General features: G+C 48.6%; 1 protein-coding gene across 1 annotated transcript in view; it reads left to right on the plus strand.

The window, feature by feature from the left end:
- Positions 1-20,905, plus strand: part of DLG5 (discs large MAGUK scaffold protein 5) — a 134,594-nt gene that overhangs the window by 81,627 nt on the left and 32,062 nt on the right. Inside the window, exons 6-14 of the mRNA XM_008059018.1 lie at positions 2,370-2,629; positions 4,420-4,732; positions 10,153-10,337; positions 12,095-12,220; positions 14,613-14,745; positions 15,228-15,355; positions 16,022-16,197; positions 16,569-16,672; positions 19,626-19,718. Coding sequence (XP_008057209.1) covers positions 2,370-2,629; positions 4,420-4,732; positions 10,153-10,337; positions 12,095-12,220; positions 14,613-14,745; positions 15,228-15,355; positions 16,022-16,197; positions 16,569-16,672; positions 19,626-19,718 — 1,518 coding nt within the window. The remainder of the gene's footprint in view (positions 1-2,369; positions 2,630-4,419; positions 4,733-10,152; positions 10,338-12,094; positions 12,221-14,612; positions 14,746-15,227; positions 15,356-16,021; positions 16,198-16,568; positions 16,673-19,625; positions 19,719-20,905) is intronic.

Genomic DNA, 20,905 nt, shown 5'->3' on the forward strand with positions numbered 1-20,905 from the left:
AGTAGCTGGAACTATAGGCACGCACTACCACACCCGGCTAATTTTTGATTTATTGTAGAGATGAGATCTCGCCAAGTTGCTCAGGCGGGTCTCGAACCCGCGGGCTCAGGCAATCCACTCACCTCAGCCTCCCTTACTTTTTTCTTGAAAGAAAGAGCTCTGCTTTAAAAATAAAGAAAGAAAAGGAAAAGGATTGAGCTGGGACGGGCCGATTTCTCTAATGGACTTCCTCTTTAAGAGGCTGTGGTCCTGGGAGTTAATGCTTGCTTCTTAGGAAGGAGCCCATTTTCCTTGTCTCTGTGATTCTGATTTTTAAATGAAGTCCACTTTTGCTTTTTTGTTGTCTACTGAGTGCTGACCCTGTCTCCAAAGGGAAGAGTTCACAGCCTTAGGTTCTGGCTCTCTGGGCTGCAAAGATGTGATAACCCAGAGCCCCCACTGAAGAAGCCAGGTGATTCCTGGGCTGTTGGAACTGGAAGGGCCAAGCAATCTTTTCTGGTTAAGTCCTGTCATTTGAGAAATCAGGAAACTGAGAGATGGAGTGACTCAGGCGGGCTCAGATCCCCTGAGGTGCTTAGCAGAAGTCAGCAGGCCCCTTGGCAACCTCTTAACTCATCTTGTTTTCTCTAGGACAGCACCCGAGTGAACTTTAGTATTTATAATCTAGAGTAAAATGCTTTCTTGCTTAGACTGCCCCCCTCCCGTGGTTACTGCCTCTCTCAGGAGACAAAGAGTGAGTCTTTGCTGTGAGCCTTGAAAGTGTGCCCATTTCTCTATGTCTCCTTTTGAACCCACTCCTTCATGTGCACAGGGCTCCAGCTACTCTGCCCTGCCCTTCTCTTTGGTCCTAGAACACATCTGGTGACTTCTGCCTCAGGGCCTTTGCACTTGCTCTCCCCTCTGCCATTTGTGCTCTTGCCACAGCCTTTTATTTTATCTAAACTAGTAACTCACCTTCTTAAATTGGCCTCCCCAGGCCTTAGCCTCCTTTACAGCCTTCTACTCTGCTGCTCAAAATTCTCTCTCAGCCAGGTGTGGTGGCTCACACCTGTAAGCCCAGCACTTTGAGAGGCCAAGGTGTGAGGATGGCTTGAGGCCAGGAGCTGAAGGGCAACATCGTGAGACCTTGTCTCTACAAAAACTTAAAAATTAACTGGGTATGGTGGCACATGCCTGTCATCCCAGCTACTCAAGAAGCCAAGGTGGAAGTGTTGGTTGAGCCATGATTGTGCTACTGCATTTCATCGTGGGCGGCAGAGCAGGACTCTGTCTCTATAAAAAGGAAAAAAAAAAGTCTCTCTCCAACACATTATTGTATTTTAAAAATATAAAATTTCTTGATAGTCCTCATCATGCTCTGAAGTTATTATATTTGCTTTGTCTGCCTGTCTGTGTGTTCACATCCTCCCATTAGAATAAAAGATCCACAGGGCATAGTCTCTTCTGGTCCTGTCCAGCATTACCAGCACCTAGATCAGTACTGGATGCATGAGGTACTTGCCCTGGGGGAGGGGGTCCCCCAACACTACCTTCAGGTTCTGTGATTTACTGGGAGGACTCTCAAGACTCAGTACATAATCATACTCAGTGGTTAACCTTGACTGCAACAAAAGGACACAAAGCCCAATCATTAAAGTGGGGGAAAGGCATGTGGAGAAAGTCCAGAGGAAGCCAGGTGCAAGTTACCAGGAGTCCTCCCCCAGTGGGGTCACACAGGACACTCTTAATTTCTCCAGCATGGAGTCACAACAGCACATGACAGTGTTGACCTCCAGGGAACCCGTTGGGGACTCAGCGCTCAAGCTTTTCACTGGGGCTTGGTCATGTAGGTACCCACTGTCAAGCATGTATCCCAATCCCAGATTCCCTGAAGAAAGCAGGTGTTCAGCACAAGCCGCGTTATGTGTACAGTCTAGGTGCTCTTATCACTGAAGGAAAGTTTTGTGTCAGTATAGAGAGCTGTTTACCATTCAACTTCCTGATAGCCATTCAAGGGTCAACCTTGCAAGCAGGCCTTTCTTTCTTTTTTTTTTTTAAAAGCAGGATTTATTGAGAGGACAGAAAAACTCCCACAGTGGGAGGGGACCTGAAGGATTGCCCGCAAGCAGGCCTTTCTAAGGGTAAAAATCTCAGGCCTGCTACCTTAACTGTTCTGCTTAATAAATACTTATGTGCGAATGAATCTCAGTGAATCAGTCTGGTGTGACTGCAGGGCCTATAGAATTGGGCCTCGGGATTCTCAAAGGTCCTAGGATGACACTCCTGCCTTGTCACCAGTCCTACCCGCAGACAGATGGAAGTGAGAGTAGGGAGGTCTGTCCTCCACTTCCCACTCCCACCCTTGGTGAGCAGGACTCTCTGGTCTCCAGGTGTTGAAGCACAACGGGTCATCCGAGATTCTCAACAAGCTGTATGACACGGCCATGGACAAGCTGGAGGTGGTCAAGAAGGACTATGACGCCCTGCGGAAGAGGTACAGCGAGAAAGTTGCCCTCCACAACTCAGACCTGAGCCGCCTGGAGCAGCTGGGGGAGGAGAACCAGAGGCTGCTAAAGCAGACGGAGATGCTGACCCAGCAGAGGGACACGGCCATCCAGCTACAGCACCAGTGCGCCCTCTCCCTGAGGAGGTAGGCGCTAAGGCCGAGGGAGTGGTAGTGGGTGGAAAAGAGGGGATGAGGCCTGCAAGGCCCCCAGCCACCACCAGGGGATACAAGCAGCGCAGGTGATCATGCTTTTTTTATCCAGTCAAAAAACACGACTGTCCAGGAGACATCTTTTGACATCTAATGTGTCTTGGGAATTGTGGCTCCTTCCTCCCTATCTGAACAATCTGGGTGTGTTCTGAGCACCCTGTTTCTTAGGTCTCCCCATGAGCTTCTCCGCTCTGTGGCAGTGACCCCCACCTAGAAAATAGGAAGATAATTGTCCAGAACATTATATCTTATAAAATTTCTTTTTTTTTTTTTTGAGTTGGAGTCTCACTCTGTCACCCAGACTGGAGTGCAGTGGCCGCTCCTGGCCACTGCAGCCTCGACCTGCTGGGCTCTTGCGATCCCTCCGCCTCAGCCTTCCAAGTGGCTGGAACTATAGGCGCACGCTACCACGCCCGGCTAATTTTTGATTTATTGTAGAGATGAAGTCTCGCCAAGTTGCCCAGGCAGGTCTCAAACCCGCAGGCTCAGGCAATCCACTCACCTCAGCCTCCCAAAGGTGCAGGATTATGGGCTGAGCCACCGAACCCAGCTTCATTTTTTTTTTTTTAAAGAGATAAGGTCTCATTCTGTCACCTAGGCTGGAGTGCAGTGGTGCCATCATAGCTCACTGTATCCTCAAACTCGTGGGCTCAAATGATCCTTCCACCTCAGCCTCCTGAGTTGCTAGGACTACAGGCATGTACTACCATGCCTGGCCAATCTTTTATTTTTTAAGAGACAGGGTCTTACTTTGTTGCCCAGGTTGGTCTTAAACTCCTGACCTCAAATGATCCTCCTGCCTTAACCTCCTGAGTAGCTGGGATTATAGGCGTGAGCCACTGTGCTTGGCTAAAATTTCATTTTTTAATTAAAGAATGTCATCTTTAGAGATGTCATACTCATCTTCAAATATCACACTGTGCTTGGTAAAGTACACTTCTGTGGAACACCAGTTCGTCAGTTTCATGTGAAAAGTGTTCTTTGGGTATGAATGGGTTTGAGAATAGCTGGGTTTAACCTAGACAGGTGTTTCCGCAGCAGAACTTCTCTGAATCCTCATTGTGGTGTTGTGCACTAGATAGACTTTCCAAGAGGGGGCCAGGATGCAGAGTTTCCCAAATGTAAGTCATTGGGGAACACATATTTTTGTAACAGAGTTCTGTGTAGGACCCATGTGCTAAGGAACAGTCTCTGAGAAATGCTTCTGTGGAGCTGCAGGCTCTTATTTGCAGGCTGCCTGTGTGGAAAGTGCCTCTGGCCTGGAAGGACAGGCTATGTTCTCAAACTAACCTTGTGGCCCTGGGCCAGTTGCCTGCCCTGCAAGGCCGTACTGTCTGTTTCTGTGAAAACGAGACAGTCAGACTAATTGACCCTTAAGGCCACTTTTATCTCTGATGTGCTGTGATCCTGGCATGGTTTTGTTTTTATTATTTTTCTTGAAAATAATGTGGCTTGACTGTGGGAGAAACATGCTGTTATTTCTAGTGGAGCAGAGGGCATGAAGTCCTCACTTCAACTTCTGGCATTTGTCAAAGGCTGAGAAAAATTCCAGGTCCAGGGGCACTGGTGCTCCATGACTTTTCTCTCTTGGGGGTGCTGAGAGTGACCTCACTCGAAACTTCATGCTTGACTGTCTGGCACAGTGGAGCTGGCGGGAGGCAGAGTAGCCGACAGCTGACTGGCCCGGGCCCTGCCTCCCCATATCCCTCTGCCTGTCTCCCCAGGTTCGAGGCGATCCACCACGAGTTGAACAAGGCCACGGCACAGAACAAGGACCTGCAGTGGGAGATGGAACTGCTGCAGTCAGAGCTGACGGAGCTGAGGACCACGCAGGTGAAGACGGCGAAGGAGTCAGAAAAGTACAGGGAGGAGCGGGACGCTGTGTACAGCGAGTACAAGCTCATCATGAGCGAGCGCGACCAGGTCATCTCTGAGCTGGACAAGCTGCAGACCGAGGTGGAGCTGGCCGAGTCCAAGCTCAAGAGCAGCACATCTGAGAAGAAGGCAGCCAGTGAGGAAATGGAGGCACTGCGGCAGGTAGGCGGGCGGCTCGCCGGCAGGTAGGCGGGCGGCTCGCCGGCAGCCTCAGAAAGCGGCCAAGGGGGAGGGGCTGCAGAGTGCATGGTGTCTGGATTAGAGGCTTTCTTCTGAGCCAGAGAAAGGCTTAAGTGCTAGCTGGGTTTTCAGACACTGCCCAGGTAACCCCTGAGCTCGTGCTCAGTGCCCAGCTCCAGTCTGGACTATGGAGACAAGAGGGAAGGGATGTCTAACCATAGTCCTAGGCGTCTGGAGCTTATGATAAGACCTGAAAGAGAGTCAGATGACACACATCGACACTCTCACACCCACACCCATGGTGAAGTAATTGGACATCAGCCTTGGGCTGAAAGTTAGTGACAAGAAAGCCAGTGATATCTCAAGGAGTTGCTTATATGAAGCAAGATACCAAGGCCAAGTTTCCCAAACTAGATACGTTAGGCCCGGTGAGTCTGGAAGAGCACTCTCAGTGGCTCTTTTCCTTCAGCTGAGTGCATCTGACCAAGTCTGCTCTTTAAAAAATGTTTCAGGCCCCTGCTGGGAAGGGGTCCTTCTCCTAAAGCTTTGCTCTCTGGGGCTTGTGCCTGCAGGGCTTAAGGGACTTTGGTGTACAGGAGCATTGGAATTGGGCCACTCAGTCGGCTCTTGGGTGATCTGTGTGGATGCTCTGTGTCCTTCCTACTTGGCCACCTTCACTCCATCGCTGATACACCTTGCCCCCAAGTCCAGGTGTATCCTGATAGGGATTGGATTGGCCCATGGAGATTCCTTTTCTATCCTTGAGGCAGTGTTCTGGCTCTGGTTAGAGCTTCTAGAGGTGATTACAGCAGGAATCCCCTCCCCATCAAGATAGTTCCCTGTTCATTCCTTTCTATTCTTCTGCTTTCCGGGCAGGTCACAGTTTTCTTTTTTATGTATATATTAGGAAACATTATTTATTTAGAAAGTAAATTAGAAAGAGAGAGAGAGAGGAGATTCACCTCTCCAAGGTAGGGGAGGAGGCCAAAGCCAGGAAACATGGCCTGACCATAGCTCAACGAGCAGATGGCCACACCTAGCTTAGCAAGGCAATGGCTGCGATGGTCTGGCAATGGCTGCAATGACCTGGCAGTGGCCTAGCAATGGCCTGGCAGTGGCCAAAATGCAGTTTTCAAATGTGGTCTGTAAGAAGCAAAAAGGAAGGTGTTATAGGTCAGGCAAGTAGACAGGGGTGATGTGCAATGGATTATTACCACCAGGTCCCTGTGTACCAGTCATGAGGCAGGGCTGATGTCCAAGGCTGTCTTTCAAACAACAGTGACTTCTGCTTGTGCCTAGGCAATGGTGGGGTCTGTAGGGACTGCGAGGGACATGCCCTGTGCTGGGAGACTGGGCCCTCCTCAGTGATGCAATTTCTTACCTCTCTCAAACTCTCTGAGCCTCAGTTTCTTCATCTGCAAAATAGAAATGATAACAGCATCTGCCTAATGATGATCAAATGACTTCATATAGAAAACACAGCTAGCACAGTGACTACACAAAGCAGGAATGAGCTGAGTCTTTATTATTGAGTACTATGATGCCCATCTGAGTCTTATTGCACTGTTAGGTTTGGAGTGATCCCTATGAAACTGTTTTTGTAGATAAAAATGGGCCAAATAATGGTCATTTCATACAGAGGAACTAAGACTTCTCTAGACCATTGAGGTGAAAGCTGATGTGAAGAGGAGTATTAATTGTGATGAAACTTTTGAAAAGACCATCAAGCAAAAAAAGAAAAACTTTAATAAGTAAAGATAATGCATTAAAATTTGGTTGTTGTCCTAGAAAAACCACCAACTCATTTTCATATCCTGATGTCTGAGTGTGTAACTGTTGGGGGAATTGTTGATATTAAGTAAGGAGACAAAAGGATGAGGAAGAAAACTTTGAAAATGACCGAGTCATTAACTAAATGAAAATGTTACAGAATGTTGAACACATAAAAGGTGCTCCCAAGAAGGACAGCGTGGAGATCTGTGAGATTTTCAGTTCACTGCCAAGACTCTTGGTAGAAATTTGGAAAGCACAGAGAAATATGAAAAACACCTCAGTCCCCTGAGGTGCTGACATTCAGCAAAGAGACACTGAGCCCTGATGTCTAAGCAGCTGTCTGCCACCTCCCCGCCAGCACTCAGGCGCGCCCTTTAGCCTGGATCACTGGACTGGGCTTCGCAGGGGGTATTGGCTGGGAGTCAAGTCACCTGTCAGCTGAGGCAGAAATCTCTTCCAGGCACTGTTCCGAGTCAGCAGGCAGGAGAGGAGAGCCTCCCCCTCGCCCCGGCAGCTTCCAGAGCTGAGGTCCTCAGCTCCCTCTCAAGTTGGCCTGGCTTCACGCACAAGGCCACTCCCCACTGGCAGGAGGAAGCCAGTCTGTGGCCTGAATCATCCTGGCTCCAGGTGTGGTTGACCAGGCACCCTCTCAGTCGCTACCCATTAGGGGTCAACTGGGATGGGCTTTCTAGCTGGTCTGGCTCCATCATCACAGAGCAGTCCTCATTCTGCTCAGCCTGGGGACTGAGTTTTTTATCTGAGATAGTGTTTCCAATCCCTTCCCCTTTTCATTCACCCTTTTTTTCTCTCACTGCTCCCTCCCCTTTCTGTGTTCTGAGTGTTTTGAGGCAAAGAAGTAGCAATCAGTAGCACTGGGAGGCCTGGGGGGAGGAGGAGCTGCCAGGGTCTCTGCCACTTTGGCTCTGCCCTTTCCTCCTGCTTCTCAGCTCAGAGTGGGCATGTCCTTGGGACCTTCCCTCACAAAGCACCCTTCCTGCCTCCTGGCATAGCCAGCCTTGTCCAATGAGGACTCATGCCCTCAGAAGGATGGAGGAACTGCCTGGAAGGGCCAGGTTGATGACACTGGGAAGCTGTGGGCCTCTGTCACCTGTTGAAGAGGTTCTGCCAGGTTCCAGCTTGCTTTCCCAGGTCTGGCCGACCAAGCACCATCCCACAGAAGGGACTCCATTGCTCTGGCTGGCAGTGGCTTCCCTTCTCTTCCTGCTGCCCCTGAATGCAGTCACATGCCCAGCTGTAAGTCCTGCTTGAGGAGCTGAGCTTGACTGTGGGGGACAGAGACAAAACCACGTGAAGAGAGAGGGCGGGCAGGGCAAGGCAGCAGATGGCATTTCCAGAATTCAGTTAGGGGGCTGCTGGGGCAGGTGTTGCCCAAGTAGAAGGAGCAGGTGCCCTCATCTGAGAGCCACCACACCCAGGTCCTGCCCTGGGATCCTTGGGTGGACTCTGCCTTCTGGGGCTGGGTTGCAGCCCATAGGCCTTTCTTGCTGGCCTTATACTTTGGCCCAGTGAGTGTTTTGTGAAAACCAGCCCATCTTTTCTAAGCTTGTGCCCCCAGGACCCCCCAGGGCAGGCAGAAAGAGACTTTGGGTGGCACTCCTGCAGACTGTGCTCTGATGCTGAGGGCGGCCTGAGGGTGTAGAAGCAGCTGCACTGGATCAAAAGTCAGCTCTCCAGCAGGGTGAGACTTGGGCAGGTCACTTCCTGGATCCTGTAGTTCCTCATCAGTGTAGTCAGGATCACATAGAGGGATCACTTGGGTCCTCTGCACTCCCAAATTTCAGTGTACCTTTTAAGGCACCTCATTCTTCTCTCCTCTTTCACTAAAAATAAATATAGCAGTTCTTGTGTTTTCCGTAGGAAACAGGCTATGGGGCTGAAACCAACAACGTCACAGGGTCCAAGGGGAAGGGTCCAGTGGGAAGCAAGGGGAGATGGGGTAGAGGGTAGGAGATGGAGAAAGTTGGAGCTGCCTGGTTTCCCGTGCTGGCCTCTTGTCCCTTCTCCACCTGTGACCCTCAAGTGGAGGCTGTTGTCCAGAGCAAAATGGAAAAACCTTTCAGGGAAACTAGGTTTTAACATGTTTAAAATATAAATCTATATTTAAATAAATTTTTGTAAAACATTGAGTAAAATATATATTTTTTAAAAAGTGATTGTTAAACCTATTATTTATTTTCTTTCTTTTTCTTTTTCTTTTTTCAGTTGGTATTTTACTCTGTTGCCCAGGCTGTGTGGTACAGTGGCAAGATCATGGCTTATTATAGCCTCCAACTTCTGGGCACAGGCAATCCTCCTGCCTCAGCCTCCTGAGTAGCTGGGACTACAGGCACATGCTACCATGTCTGGCTAATTAAAAAATTTTTTTTGTAGAGACAAGGTCTTGCTATGTTGCCCAGGCCGATCTCCAACCCCTGGGCTCAAATGATCCTCCTGCTTTAGCTTCCCACAATGCTGGGATTACAGGCATGAGCCACCATGTCTGGCTATATAACAAATTCGTGACTGAATTAATACCAATCTTTAATTTTTTTAAATTAAAAGTTAAGAAAAAAATTGTATCTTATTTTGTAGAAGCAGGGTCTTGATATGTTGCTCAGGCTAGTCTTGAAATACTGACCTCAAATGATGCTCCTGCCTTTGCCTCCCAAATTGTTGGGATTATAGGTGTGAGCCACCACATCCAGCCAAGAAAATATTTTGGGAACAGCAAACTAAACAAGCACTCCACACTATGTAAAAGCGGAGAAAAGCAGAAACTGAAATGATTTGAATTGATCTTGGGAAGCATGAGGTCTGAATAAAACCTGCCACTGTGTCTCTCTTGAGTTGTGGTGTGCTTTTTGTGCGGATTTGCCCCCAGCTCCTCCTAACTGTGCTTGAGAGAGGAGAGTAGTTATAAGCTGGTCCCAGGTGCATTCCTCTGTCTCCATCTTCCTGAACGGGTTCTTGCAAAGCCTGCCTCCTGTGCCCTGGAGGGGGAGCCATGATGGAGTGAAAGTGTTCTCCTGTGTGCTTGTCTCCTGGGTCTCCTCACTCAGGGGTGGAGAGTCCCAGTGCAGAGGTCCCAGTATCAGGGCCTCTGCTGTCACACTTCTGTTTTGCTCGTTCAGAAAGCTGGAATAGGAGTTATTTTTCAGGAGACGCTTGCTTTGTCATTTGTCATTTCTCCTTGTTTTCGGATTATAGAGGCATGGAGGGAGCTTTCTACATGAAAGCTCCTAAGAGCTGGACTTGAAGTTTTAGTGGTGCATCTGCTCTCTAGGGAGGTGTCAAGATACAGATGCTTCAGATTTCAGCTTTTACGTGACCTGAGATACACAAGACTTCCCCAATGGAATTACTGGTGTATTTCATCTTTAAAAATAACTCGGTATGCCAGATTATAAAAACCAGTACTCAGACATGTAGTGGGAGGATTATTACAACTGTGGCTGTAGGGTGCGTAGTCTCTGGGAGTATGGGTGCAGAGGGGGTATGCCAGGCTGAGCTCTGTATTGCCCTCCATCCAGCTCCCTGGCACTTCAGCCCTGACCTCTGCATTAGAGGGAGGTGCTTTGGGTCCAGGAGGCTCAGTAACCTCCCCTCTGCTTGCCCCTCGCCCCCACCAGATCAAAGACACAGTGACCATGGATGCCGGGAGAGCCAACAAGGAGGTTGAAATCCTTCGAAAGCAGTGTAAGGCTCTGTGCCAGGAGCTGAAGGAGGCCCTGCAGGAGGCGGATGTGGCCAAGTGCCGGCGGGACTGGGCCTTCCAGGAGCGAGACAAGATCGTGGCAGAGCGTGATAGCATCCGGTATGGGGTGTCCTTGGGCTGGCGTAGGCTCACATCTCCCCAGGATGCACTAAGTTCTGTTGGGAGGGTCAGAATCATTTTCCATGTGTTCAGGTAGGGTGGAAGGGACCTAGGTTCCTCCCTTCTACCCCTAGATGATGCCTCAGCCTTGACCCTTAGTTTTATAATTTTCTCTTGTGTTTTTCCTTCCCATTTCACTTGACCATAGATGTCCTACGTAGGCACCGTGTCCAGATGAGACCCCTATAAAGTGGCTCAAGGCCAGCCTTTTTCTTTGAGGTTTTCTGATGAGACAGCACATAAGAAAGGATTCTTTTCACAGTATTCACTGGGTACCTGTTGTGTGCTGGGATTTTAGATCCCTTGAGCAAGGAGACCTAGAGAGAGCCACTCAATGAGCGTGATGCCTGAGAGGTCCTGGGACAGCTTGGATGGGCAGGGCAGTTGCAGGGGAAAGATACATGGATGTGAATTCCAGGGCCTCTGCCAGGGCTGTGACGAGGGCGTGCAAGGGACTCGAGTGCGGGAGGTCTCCTCAGAGAGCATGTCATTTGAACCAGAGCTGGAAACACGAGTGGGGTTTTTCAGGTGGAGAAAGGAGGAGGGCATTGCAGGTGGAGGGGGACTTGTGTGGTGTGCTCAGGGCAGGTACATGGGTGAGTCATGGGAGGGCAGGTGTGAGGGCCTCAAAAGGGAAGCCAAGCAGTGTAGGGATCCTTGGCTGGGGTAGAACCAGAAAAAGGTATGGTGGTAGCAGTGGGGTAATGACTTGGCCACTAAAGGGTTCCTGAAAGATCCCCTGTGACTGTTAAGGGAGAAACCAATGTCCCTGGGGGCTGGTCAGGAGTTGGGGGTGGCCAGACATGAGGTGGTGAGGTCCTGCCGACGGAGAGCAGCTCGGTGCCCAGTGTGAGGGGAGGGGAGGCCCAGTGGGTGCTTTTAGTCTGCTCCTGCTCTGACCTATTCCACAGGTGTCTCCAAGGAACAGTACTGAACTGGGCTCTGCTTGAGGGGGTAGAGGCATTTGGGGCTGTGAAGAGGTGGGGACCAGCCCTCTAGGTACATCTAATTCTGGAGGTGGCACAGAGCATAGGCTCCTCTGCTGCCGGTTCATCTGTCCCCACCTCTTCTGGGTCCTCTTTCACCAGGCTTGCACTTGGTATCTGCACAGAGCTCAGGGCTGCAGAGATGGAGAGACTGACTGCTATCCAAGTGGGGCTCTCAGCCTAGTCAGGGTGGGGGCACCGCTTTAGAAAGCCCTGCCTGTAAGTAGCTGTGAGACATGTGGTGGTGCTGGAGCATGGTCCTACCAGGCAGGCTAGAGGGCTTTGTGCAGGGGAGAGCCACCCCACAAGCTGGTGTATGTGCAGAGGGTGGTCCTTTTTTTTTTTTAAAGCAGTATTTATTGAGAGGACAGAAAAGCTCCCACAGCGGGAGGGGACCCAAGGGGGCTGCCTCAGAGGGTGGTCCTTAATACCAGGCATACTGAGGGTGAAACTGGGCATTGGGAACCTAATACTTGTTGCCACATGACTATGGGAGTGTCTCTCCTTTTCAGGGCCTCAGCATTCCCTCTGTCGCGCGGTGGGACTGGCCTGGGTGGTCTCAGCCCAGATGCCCAGGCACTCCTTCTGTGCATTTGGGGATGAGGCAAGGACCTGCAGGAGCTTGAAGTGGGGGTGCCAGGCCGTCTGTTACAGACCAGAAGCCCTCAGTCCTCCTGCCTCTTGAGGTGACCTTGCCTTCTGCTCCACCAGGACACTGTGTGACAATCTGAGGCGGGAGCGGGACCGGGCAGTGAGCGAGCTGGCTGAGGCCCTGCGCAGTCTGGACGACACTCGCAAACAGAAGAACGATGTCAGCCGGGAGCTTAAGGAGCTCAAGTAGGCTTGGGTGGCCGCCTGCTGGGGTGGGTGTGTGCTTGGGAGTGCAGTGTCCCCCTCTCCCTTCAGGACAAGGCAGCCCTGAGTACATTGGGCAGAAACATCCCTGTGTGCAGACCTGGCCGTCTGTCCCTTCACTCTGCCTTACTCTGTCAGTCTGTAGGATGGGTCTGAATGCTGTCCCTATGTTGAGTTAATTAGGAATTCTTAGACCAGAAATTCTTAGACCATGGGCTTACCAAAGCTTATGGAGACAGCGCAAATGCTGTGTGCTAAGGTACTAGTGAAGAAGGTCCCTGCAGTCCATTTGGGGACATGCATGAATCCCCTCCTCGCTCATTCACTCTCTCAACAAGAATTTCTCGAATACCTGCTTTGTATGGGCTAACCTCCGTGAGAGGCAAGCAGACCAAGTCCCTGCCCTCACTGGAGGGCATAGTGCACAGGGGGAGACAAGACCAAGGTTAGGTCCATCAAAAAGACAAGTTCAGGTTTAGTGTTTTGAAGGCAATTGTAACCATTGCCCAGCAGTTCTTTCTGCCTGTGTTATTTGGATGCCCATTTGGAAGACTGGGGTGTCAGGCAGCCTCCCCTCAGTTATAGTACTCTTCCAGGATGTCATTTAAACTTTGGTGGCCCTTAGCAGTGAATTGAGAATATAAAGATCAGGGTTTAGAAATTGACAGAGCACAATAACCATCACTGTAGTCTAGAACCAGACTCTAGTTGGGAAGCAGTGGCTCTCCATCCATTGTGTGACAATTCTAAGCCGATATTGGGTGGGGGTCGGGGGGGGGCAATGAGAAGTTTGTGTGTGAGTGTAAGTGTGCAAGCCTTGCACACTCGAGTGATGCCTTTTCAGAAAGGGGTGGCAGCTTCCTTCCCATTCAGTAAAACTCCTAACAAGACAAACAAGTTTCATTTACTAAATAAGAACCCACAGTCTCTGGAACTGAGTGCTCCAAGGAATATTTTAGGGGTTAAGGAGCAAAGTGGTGGACTCTCCTCAGGGACTGTCTTGGGTCTGGCATGTGATGGGACCTGGGGATTCCCTTTTAAGGGAAAGCCTGGAGCCTCAAGGGCTTGAACTTGGGAAGTTTTGCATCTCAGTTGAGCCAGAGTTACCTGAGACTTCGAAGTTCCACTTGTTTGTTCATTCTGCATGTCTGCATTTGCACCTCCTCTCTGCTAAGTTCTCTAACTGGCCAACTGGCAAGGGCACAGGCTGCTGCCTGGGAAGCCCCCAGTCTGTGGAAGCCACAGGCACACCCCAGTGATGCCTGATACCGGGATCAGTGAGTGTTGAATGCAGAGCTTCAGGCTACACTGACCTGGGGAGGAGCTGGAGCAGCCTCCTTAGAAGGAGGTTTTGGAACACTGCCCTGGCGGCCAAGGCGCATCCCAGAGCTGACCAGTGAGAGCACAGCCCAGGCAAGATATGGCCCTGAGAGCCGGTCCACTTGAACGGGAAACAAAAGTAGGTCAGGAGTGTGCCAGGAGCCCAGTGGACAGTGTTCATGAGCTGGAAAGGCAGCCTGGGCCCAGATTTTATGAAGAGTGTCACAAGCAAGTTACAGCAGGGTATGACAAGGTTTCTGAGTCAACTGGGTCTTTCTCAGAGCTAAAATTTTTAATTTGGATGATGTCCAATATATCAATTATTTTAAAAACTTCTATGGGATTATGTTATGTCTGAGAACCCCTCATGTAGCCCTAGAGCTCAAAGATTTTCTAGAAGTTTTATAATTTTGTGTTTTTATTTAAATCTGTGATATAGTTGGAGTTGATTTTTATGCAAGGTAAGGGGTTTAGATTGAAATCCATTTTTTTGGCCATAGGTGTCTAGTTGTCCCAGCATCACTAGTTAAAGACTGTCCTTCCTCTATTGAGTTATTTTTGTACCTTTTATATTCATGTGGGGGCTGTTTCTAGGTCCCTTATTCTGTTCCATGGATCTGTGTCTGTCTTCCCGACAGGACCATACAATCTTAACCATACAATTACTGTAGCTGTGTAATAAGTCTTCAGCCAAGTGGAGTGATTTCTCCCATGGTTTTAGCTATCCTAGTTTCTTCTTGGTTACATTTTAAAATAGTCTCGTCTGTAGCTACAAAAATTCTTGTTGGCATTTGATCTGAATTCTGTTAAACTTCTAGATAAATTTAGGGAGAATTTCCGTCTTTAAAAATAAAAAGAAACACTACAAAAACTGATGGGTATCCAAGAAGCCATGACCTGAGTCCCCAGGTTTATTGGGAAACTGGTATGAAGTAGGAGGGGGAGAGGAGCCCTATTTAGCTTTCATGAATGGCCTGCCTCAGTTCAGAGCTGTAACGAGGGTAGGATGTTTCACGTCCCAAAGGGCCATCGCCAAGGCTCTCTCTGTTCACAGGGAGCAGATGGAATCCCAGTTGGAAAAGGAGGCTCGATTCCGGCAGCTGATGGCCCACAGCTCCCACGACTCAGCCATCGACACAGATTCCATGGAGTGGGAAACGGAAGTTGTTGAGTTTGAAAGGGAGACGGTAAGCCACCTTGGATAACTCTTCTCCCACACTCTCCTTGACATGGAAATTTTGGATTGCGGGGAGAGGATGGCCCTCTGGCAGTGCTCTAGTTTCATGGCTGTGAGTTTGGAGGTTTGCCTTTCCCTTCTAGCGTGAGAATGCATCCTTTCCTGGCAGCCGTGCGGGCTGGGTTGTAGCAGGTTGGTGTCCTGTATCTTGAGGCAGATGCATAGTCTGACGGACACTGGTCATTTGGGAGAGAAGAGAGAAGAGCAGAGCACTGGGGGAACGCCAGCAGGGATGTCTATCTGCAGTGGCCAGAAGGGGCAGATTGCAGCTGCTTAGCTACTCATAGGTTTCCATCCTGGGGACCAACTGTCCCATAAGGCAAAGTGAAGGAACTGTACCCCACATTGGATGAATGGCGTATGGGGTTTAAGAGCCAACTGTTTCTCGTAACTGCTTTGTGAAGTTTGCTGCTACTGCTGCTGTTTTGGCAGGAGGATATTGACTTGAAGGCCCTGGGGTTTGATATGGCAGAAGGTGTGAATGAGCCTTGTTTCCCGGGGGACTGCGGCATATTTGTCACCAAAGTGGACAAAGGGAGCATTGCTGATGGCCGCTTAAGGTAAGGATTGAGGCCCAGGCTCTGGGGGGAGGGGAGGCCTGCAACTCATTGCAGAGGACCCAGAGAGCCAGGTAGCACTTCAGTGAATGCATCCCAGCATTTGGGGACTCAGAGTCTGTCTAAGGCCTGCGATCTCAGCTGCTAATATTGCTCTAAAAGGAAACTCTCTACTTCTTAATTGCCTCTGAATCTGATTTTTCTCCAATTACCAGGTGCTGTCTTTTGCTTCTCTGGGTAGGCAGTGGCCCAGGCAGTATGTGTGAAAGCTTAGGGACATGCATTGCTTGCTTATTCCATGAAATGGTCATGATAATAAAATGCTTACACAGTGCTGACTATTTGCTGAATACTGGTTTAGGCACTTTATATACATTAATTAATCTCTCCAATCCTGTGAGGTTATAGATAAGGAAGGATATCAAGGCCCAGAGAGGCTAGGTCATATAGCTAGTATGTGGTAGAGTCAGGATTTGAACCCAGGCTGTCTAACTTCATTCATCTGCAAGTTTCACCACTATGCATTCCTGGAGAGGAAATACTTCTGAGCCCGAATATGGGGCACCTGCTTTTTGGCCGTCAGCCCCCCGAATGGGAGTGGTGGCTGCCTAAAGACTGGTGCCAGGGACTGTGTGGGCAGTGAAGTGACCTGGCTGTGCCCTTTCTCAGGGTCAATGACTGGCTGCTGAGAATCAACGATGTGGACCTCATTAACAAGGACAAGAAGCAGGCCATCAAGGCTCTGCTCAACGGAGAGGGGGCCATCAACATGGTCGTGCGGCGGAGAAAGTCCCTGGGTGGGAAGGTGGTCACGCCCCTGCACATCAACCTCAGTGGACATAAAGGTAGCACGCAGGTGTGGGTGGAGAGCCTCTGATGGCAGGTTTTCTTTCTTGTGGAGAGGGGCTGCAGTATCCCTTTGGAGCCCCTCATTCCTGGGCATGAGGTGCTGTTGCCATTTGAATGCAGCCCATGTGCTTTCCTGGCAGGAAGTCATCTGGGTCCTGAGTCCTGCTTGCCTCTTGAGTGTTTGATTCACCAGACTGAATGAGACTGAGCCCCCTAATTGATGTGACCAGGGTGGAGTACAGGGGTGGATGGGGTGCAGCCTGCTGACATCCCCTTTTATAAGTTTAGTTAATGGAGATGAGGCGGGGTGACCAGAAGGCTGGGGAGCAAGACCAGGGTTTACCCAGTGACCTCCTGTGGCTTGCAGACAGCGGCATCAGTCTGGAGAATGGAGTGTATGCTGCCGCTGTGGTGCCTGGAAGCCCTGCTGCCAAAGAAGGGTCCCTTGCCGTAGGAGACAGGATTGTTGCGGTAAGTCCTAAGACTGGAGCCGAGGCTGCCTGCCACATGTAGACAGATAACTTCTGGGAGGTTTTTTTCTGTTTGTTTTTGTTTTTAAGTTGGGGACTTGCTTTGTTACCCTGGCTGGAGTGTAGTGGCACAATTATGGCTCACCACAGCTTCAGTTCCCTGGGCTTACGTGATCCTTCCACCTCAACCTCCTGGGTAGCTGGGATGCATGCTACCGTACCCTGTTAATTGTTTTTTTTGTTTTGTTTTTTGTTTTAAAGAAGAGCTCTCGCTATGTTGGCTGGGCTAGTCTCGGGCAATCTTCTTACCTCAGTCTCCCAAAGTGCTGGGATTACAGGCTTGAGCCATTTTGCCTGGTCTTATATTTGACAGGTTTGAGCAAGAAGTAATGAGCAGAATTTTTGTATTTGCCTTATTCTTGGGCTTGACATCATGTTAACATTTAAACATGACTTTTCTGATGGTATGTTTCTATTTACTGTTGAAAATTAGGAAATACAGAAGAAGTCTAGGAGGGAAATAAAAATCACTTATATTGCTACCACCTTTAGATAACCTTTATTAACATTTTTAATGTATTTCTCTACACTTAAGTATATATGAAGGACTATTAACAAAATAAATTGACATCGTCTATAGTGTGAATCAGGTGGAGTGATTCCTCCCTTCATTTTAGTTTCTTCTTTAAAAGTAAGCATTATATCTAATTATTTTTAAATTTTTTTTTATCAAAGTAAAACCTATTTGCTGTAAAATAACCAAGCTGTACAAAAGTATGTAAAGTGAAATGTGGCAGTCCCCCTCCCTCCTTTATTCCTGCTCTTAGAGGTCATCTCTGCCCCCATTTGGAGGGCCCACTCCCAGCCCAGTCTGTAAGTACTCTTAGAAATCTCTATATATGTATATAGGTTTCTGGTTTTTTCGGCTTTTTAAATACAATAGTGAATCTGCAATTTGCATTCTGCATTGTAGATATCTTGCCAAATGTAGCCTGGTTAATTTTATCCACCTCATGGCATTCTCTTGTATGATTATATATAGTTTGCATCATACCCCTAGTGATGGACATGAAAGTTGTTTTCAGTGTCTGCAGTGGCACACAGTCCTGCAGTGGACTTTACCAGTGTCACAGATGCTTTCTGGATCCCTAATAGTGTATCTGGGACAAAACTAGAAGTGCTGTGATATGACTAAGGAGTAGGGCATATTTAATATTTAATACTTCTAACTCAACTTTAAACAAAGAAAATGTCAACCAGGCACAGTGGCTCATGCCTATAATCCTGGTACTTTGGGAGGATGAGGTAGGAGGATCCTTGAGCTTCACTTGAGGCCAGGAGTTTGAAACCAACTTGGGCGTCATAACCAAGCCTCTGACTCAAAAGAAAGAAAGAAAGAAAGAAAAAAAAAAACCCAACCCAGAAAATGTCATATACTTTTTCTTTTCTCTCTCTCTCTTCTTCCTTTCCTTCTTTCTTTCTTCTTCTCTTCCTCCCATTTTTCTTTCTTTTCTTTCATTCCCTCCCTCCCTCCCACCTTCCCTCCCTCCTTTTCTTTTTTTTCTTCCTTTCTTCCCTCCCTCCCTTTTTTTTCTTTGTCAGGGTCTTAGTGTGTTGCCCAGGCTAGAGTGCAATGGCAACAACACTCAATGCAGCTCACTGCAGCCTCAAACTTCTGGTCTCAGGCAATCCTTCTTCCTTAGCCTCCCAAATAGCTGGGATTACAGGCACATGTCACCATGCCTGACTCATATTTTGCTTTTTTTGTAGAGATGAGGTCTTGCTATTTTGCCCAGACTGGTCTCAAACTCCTGGGCTCAAGCAATCCTCCTGCCTTGGCCTTCCAAAGTGCTGGAATTATAGGCATGAGCCACCACACCTGATTACACATATATAGTTTTAAAAGGTTTGAAAGTAGCTGTGAGGGATGCAAGGGGAGATTCTGACAGAAGCATTGTAAAATCCTTTGTGAACAATGACAGGACCCCAGGACTCTTTTATTTATTTTTATTTGAGGTAGAATCTCACTGTGTTGCCTAGATTGGTCTCGAATTCCTGGGTACAAGGGATCCTCTCACTTCAGCCTCCTGAGTTGCTGGGATTATAGGTGTGAGCTACCACACCCAGCTCATGTGGTACTTGTTTTTTTTTTGGGTTTTTTTTTTAAGTCAGAGTCTCACTCTGTCGCTTAGGCTGGAGTGCAGTGGCACACTTACGGCCACCACAGCCTTGACCTGCTGGGCTCAGGCAATCCTTCCGCCTCAGCCTTCCAAGTACCTGGAACTACAGGCATGTGCCATCACGTCCTGCTAATTTTTCTTGATTTATTGTAAAGATGAGGTCTCACCATGTTGCCCAGGCTGGTCTTGAACTCGTGGGCTCAGGCAGTCCTCTTACCTTCGCCTCCCAAAATGCTGGGATTATAGGCGTGAGCCACTGCGCCTGGCCTCATGTGGTACTTTCAATACTTGATCTTAGTCAAAAGGCTAAGAGTGATGACTTGTACTTCCTAGTTTATAAAGCCTTTCATATCCATGGTTCTTAGTGTGCACTGCCCCCCCCCCCCGCCCGGCACACCTATTTATCTTCCATTCTGTACATTGGGGAGTGGGGCTGGAAAGTTGTGAGCCAAGGTCTGGCATCATGGAGCAGGAAGCACTAGTCCTGGGATGTTCCCCCAGGTCCTCAGTGTTCTTGTCCCAGAATGACAAGCTCCTTTTCTAGAATGCATGAAGGTCTTGTGTTCATCTGCCTCAGAAACCTCTTCCCTGGACTCATCACGCCTCATGGGGAGGGGCCTTCTGTCTTTTGCCGACTCCTGACTTTGGCACGTTACTCTTGGTGACTGTGTTGGCCCACTGTTTGACATGGGAGGGCATGTGGGAAGAGCCCTGTCCTGGCAGGCCTGAGGCTGCTCTGCCAGTGGACCTGACAGGCTCTTTGTCTGGGCCTAGATCAATGGCATTGCACTGGACAACAAGTCTCTGAATGAATGTGAATCTCTGCTGAGGAGCTGCCAGGATTCCCTGACCCTCTCCCTCCTGAAGGTAAGGCCCCTACCTGGCTCTGCCCTCACCATCAGGAGCAGGGGCAAAACCTCAGCTCCATGTAGCAGAGTCTCTGGGATCCTTGAGGAAAGGGTATGGATTACAAAGTGCTGGATGTGAGGCCATGTTGGGGACAGTTGGGTACAATTTGAATCTGGACCAGATGATTAGATGAGCTTAGGGAATTGTCAATTTTCTTAGGTATGATGATGGCATCTCTCATGGTACACCCAGACATTGAGGTTATTTTGTAGGAGAATGGCCTTATTTTGGGGAGGTATGTGCTAAAGATGTTAGGGATGACATGTCATGATATTTGTGACTTGCTTTCTAGTGTTCTGCAATATTAATACAGACAGACACAATAAAAGACAATTTGTCCCCTTTTTTTCTTTTTCTTTTTAAAAAAAATTTTTAATTTTAAAGATGTGGGATACAGTTCAGGGTTAGGTATACAAATGTTCATTATGCAGGTATCCCTGTTGATGAGGTGTGCCCTCCTCCCCTGGCAGTTTCCCATCCCTCCCTCCCATGGCAGTTTCCCACTACTGCCAATCCCTTTCTTACAGTATTATGCTAATTGTTCAAGATCCACTTATGAGTGAGAACATATGGTACTCTGTTTTCTGTGATGGGTCACGGATTACGATAGACTCTAAATCCATCCAAGTTGCTGCAAAGTCCATATGTTTGTCCTTCGCTATGGCTGCATAATATTCTATTGTGTATATATACCACATTTTTTAATCCAGTCCAGTTTCGATGGGCAGCACGGTTGGTTCCATGTTTTTGCTATTGTGAATAGTGCTGCAGTAAACATGTGTGCAGGTATCTTTTTTGTAGAATGATTTGAATTCCTCTAGGTGTATTCCCAGTAGGGGGATTGCTGGGTCATATGGAACGACAATTTCTAGCTCTTTGGGAAATCACCACACTGTTTTCCAAAGAGGTTTCACTAGTTTGCATTCTCACTAGCAGTGTAGAAGTGTGTGTTTTTCTTCGCATTCTCACCAGCATCTATTGTTTGTTTCATTAATGATAGCCATTCTCATTGGGGTCAGATGGTATCTCCGTGTGGTTTTTATTTGCATTTCTCTGATAATTAGTGAAGCTGAGCACCTTTTCATGTGTCTTTGGCTGCCTGTATCTCTTCTTTGGGGAGTTGTCTGTTCATGTCTTTTGCCCAC

The sequence above is a fragment of the Carlito syrichta genome, unplaced genomic scaffold, assembly GCF_000164805.1.
Source record: "Carlito syrichta isolate Samal-C Ts95f unplaced genomic scaffold, Tarsius_syrichta-2.0.1 Scaffold303673, whole genome shotgun sequence".
NCBI lineage: Eukaryota > Metazoa > Chordata > Mammalia > Primates > Tarsiidae > Carlito > Carlito syrichta.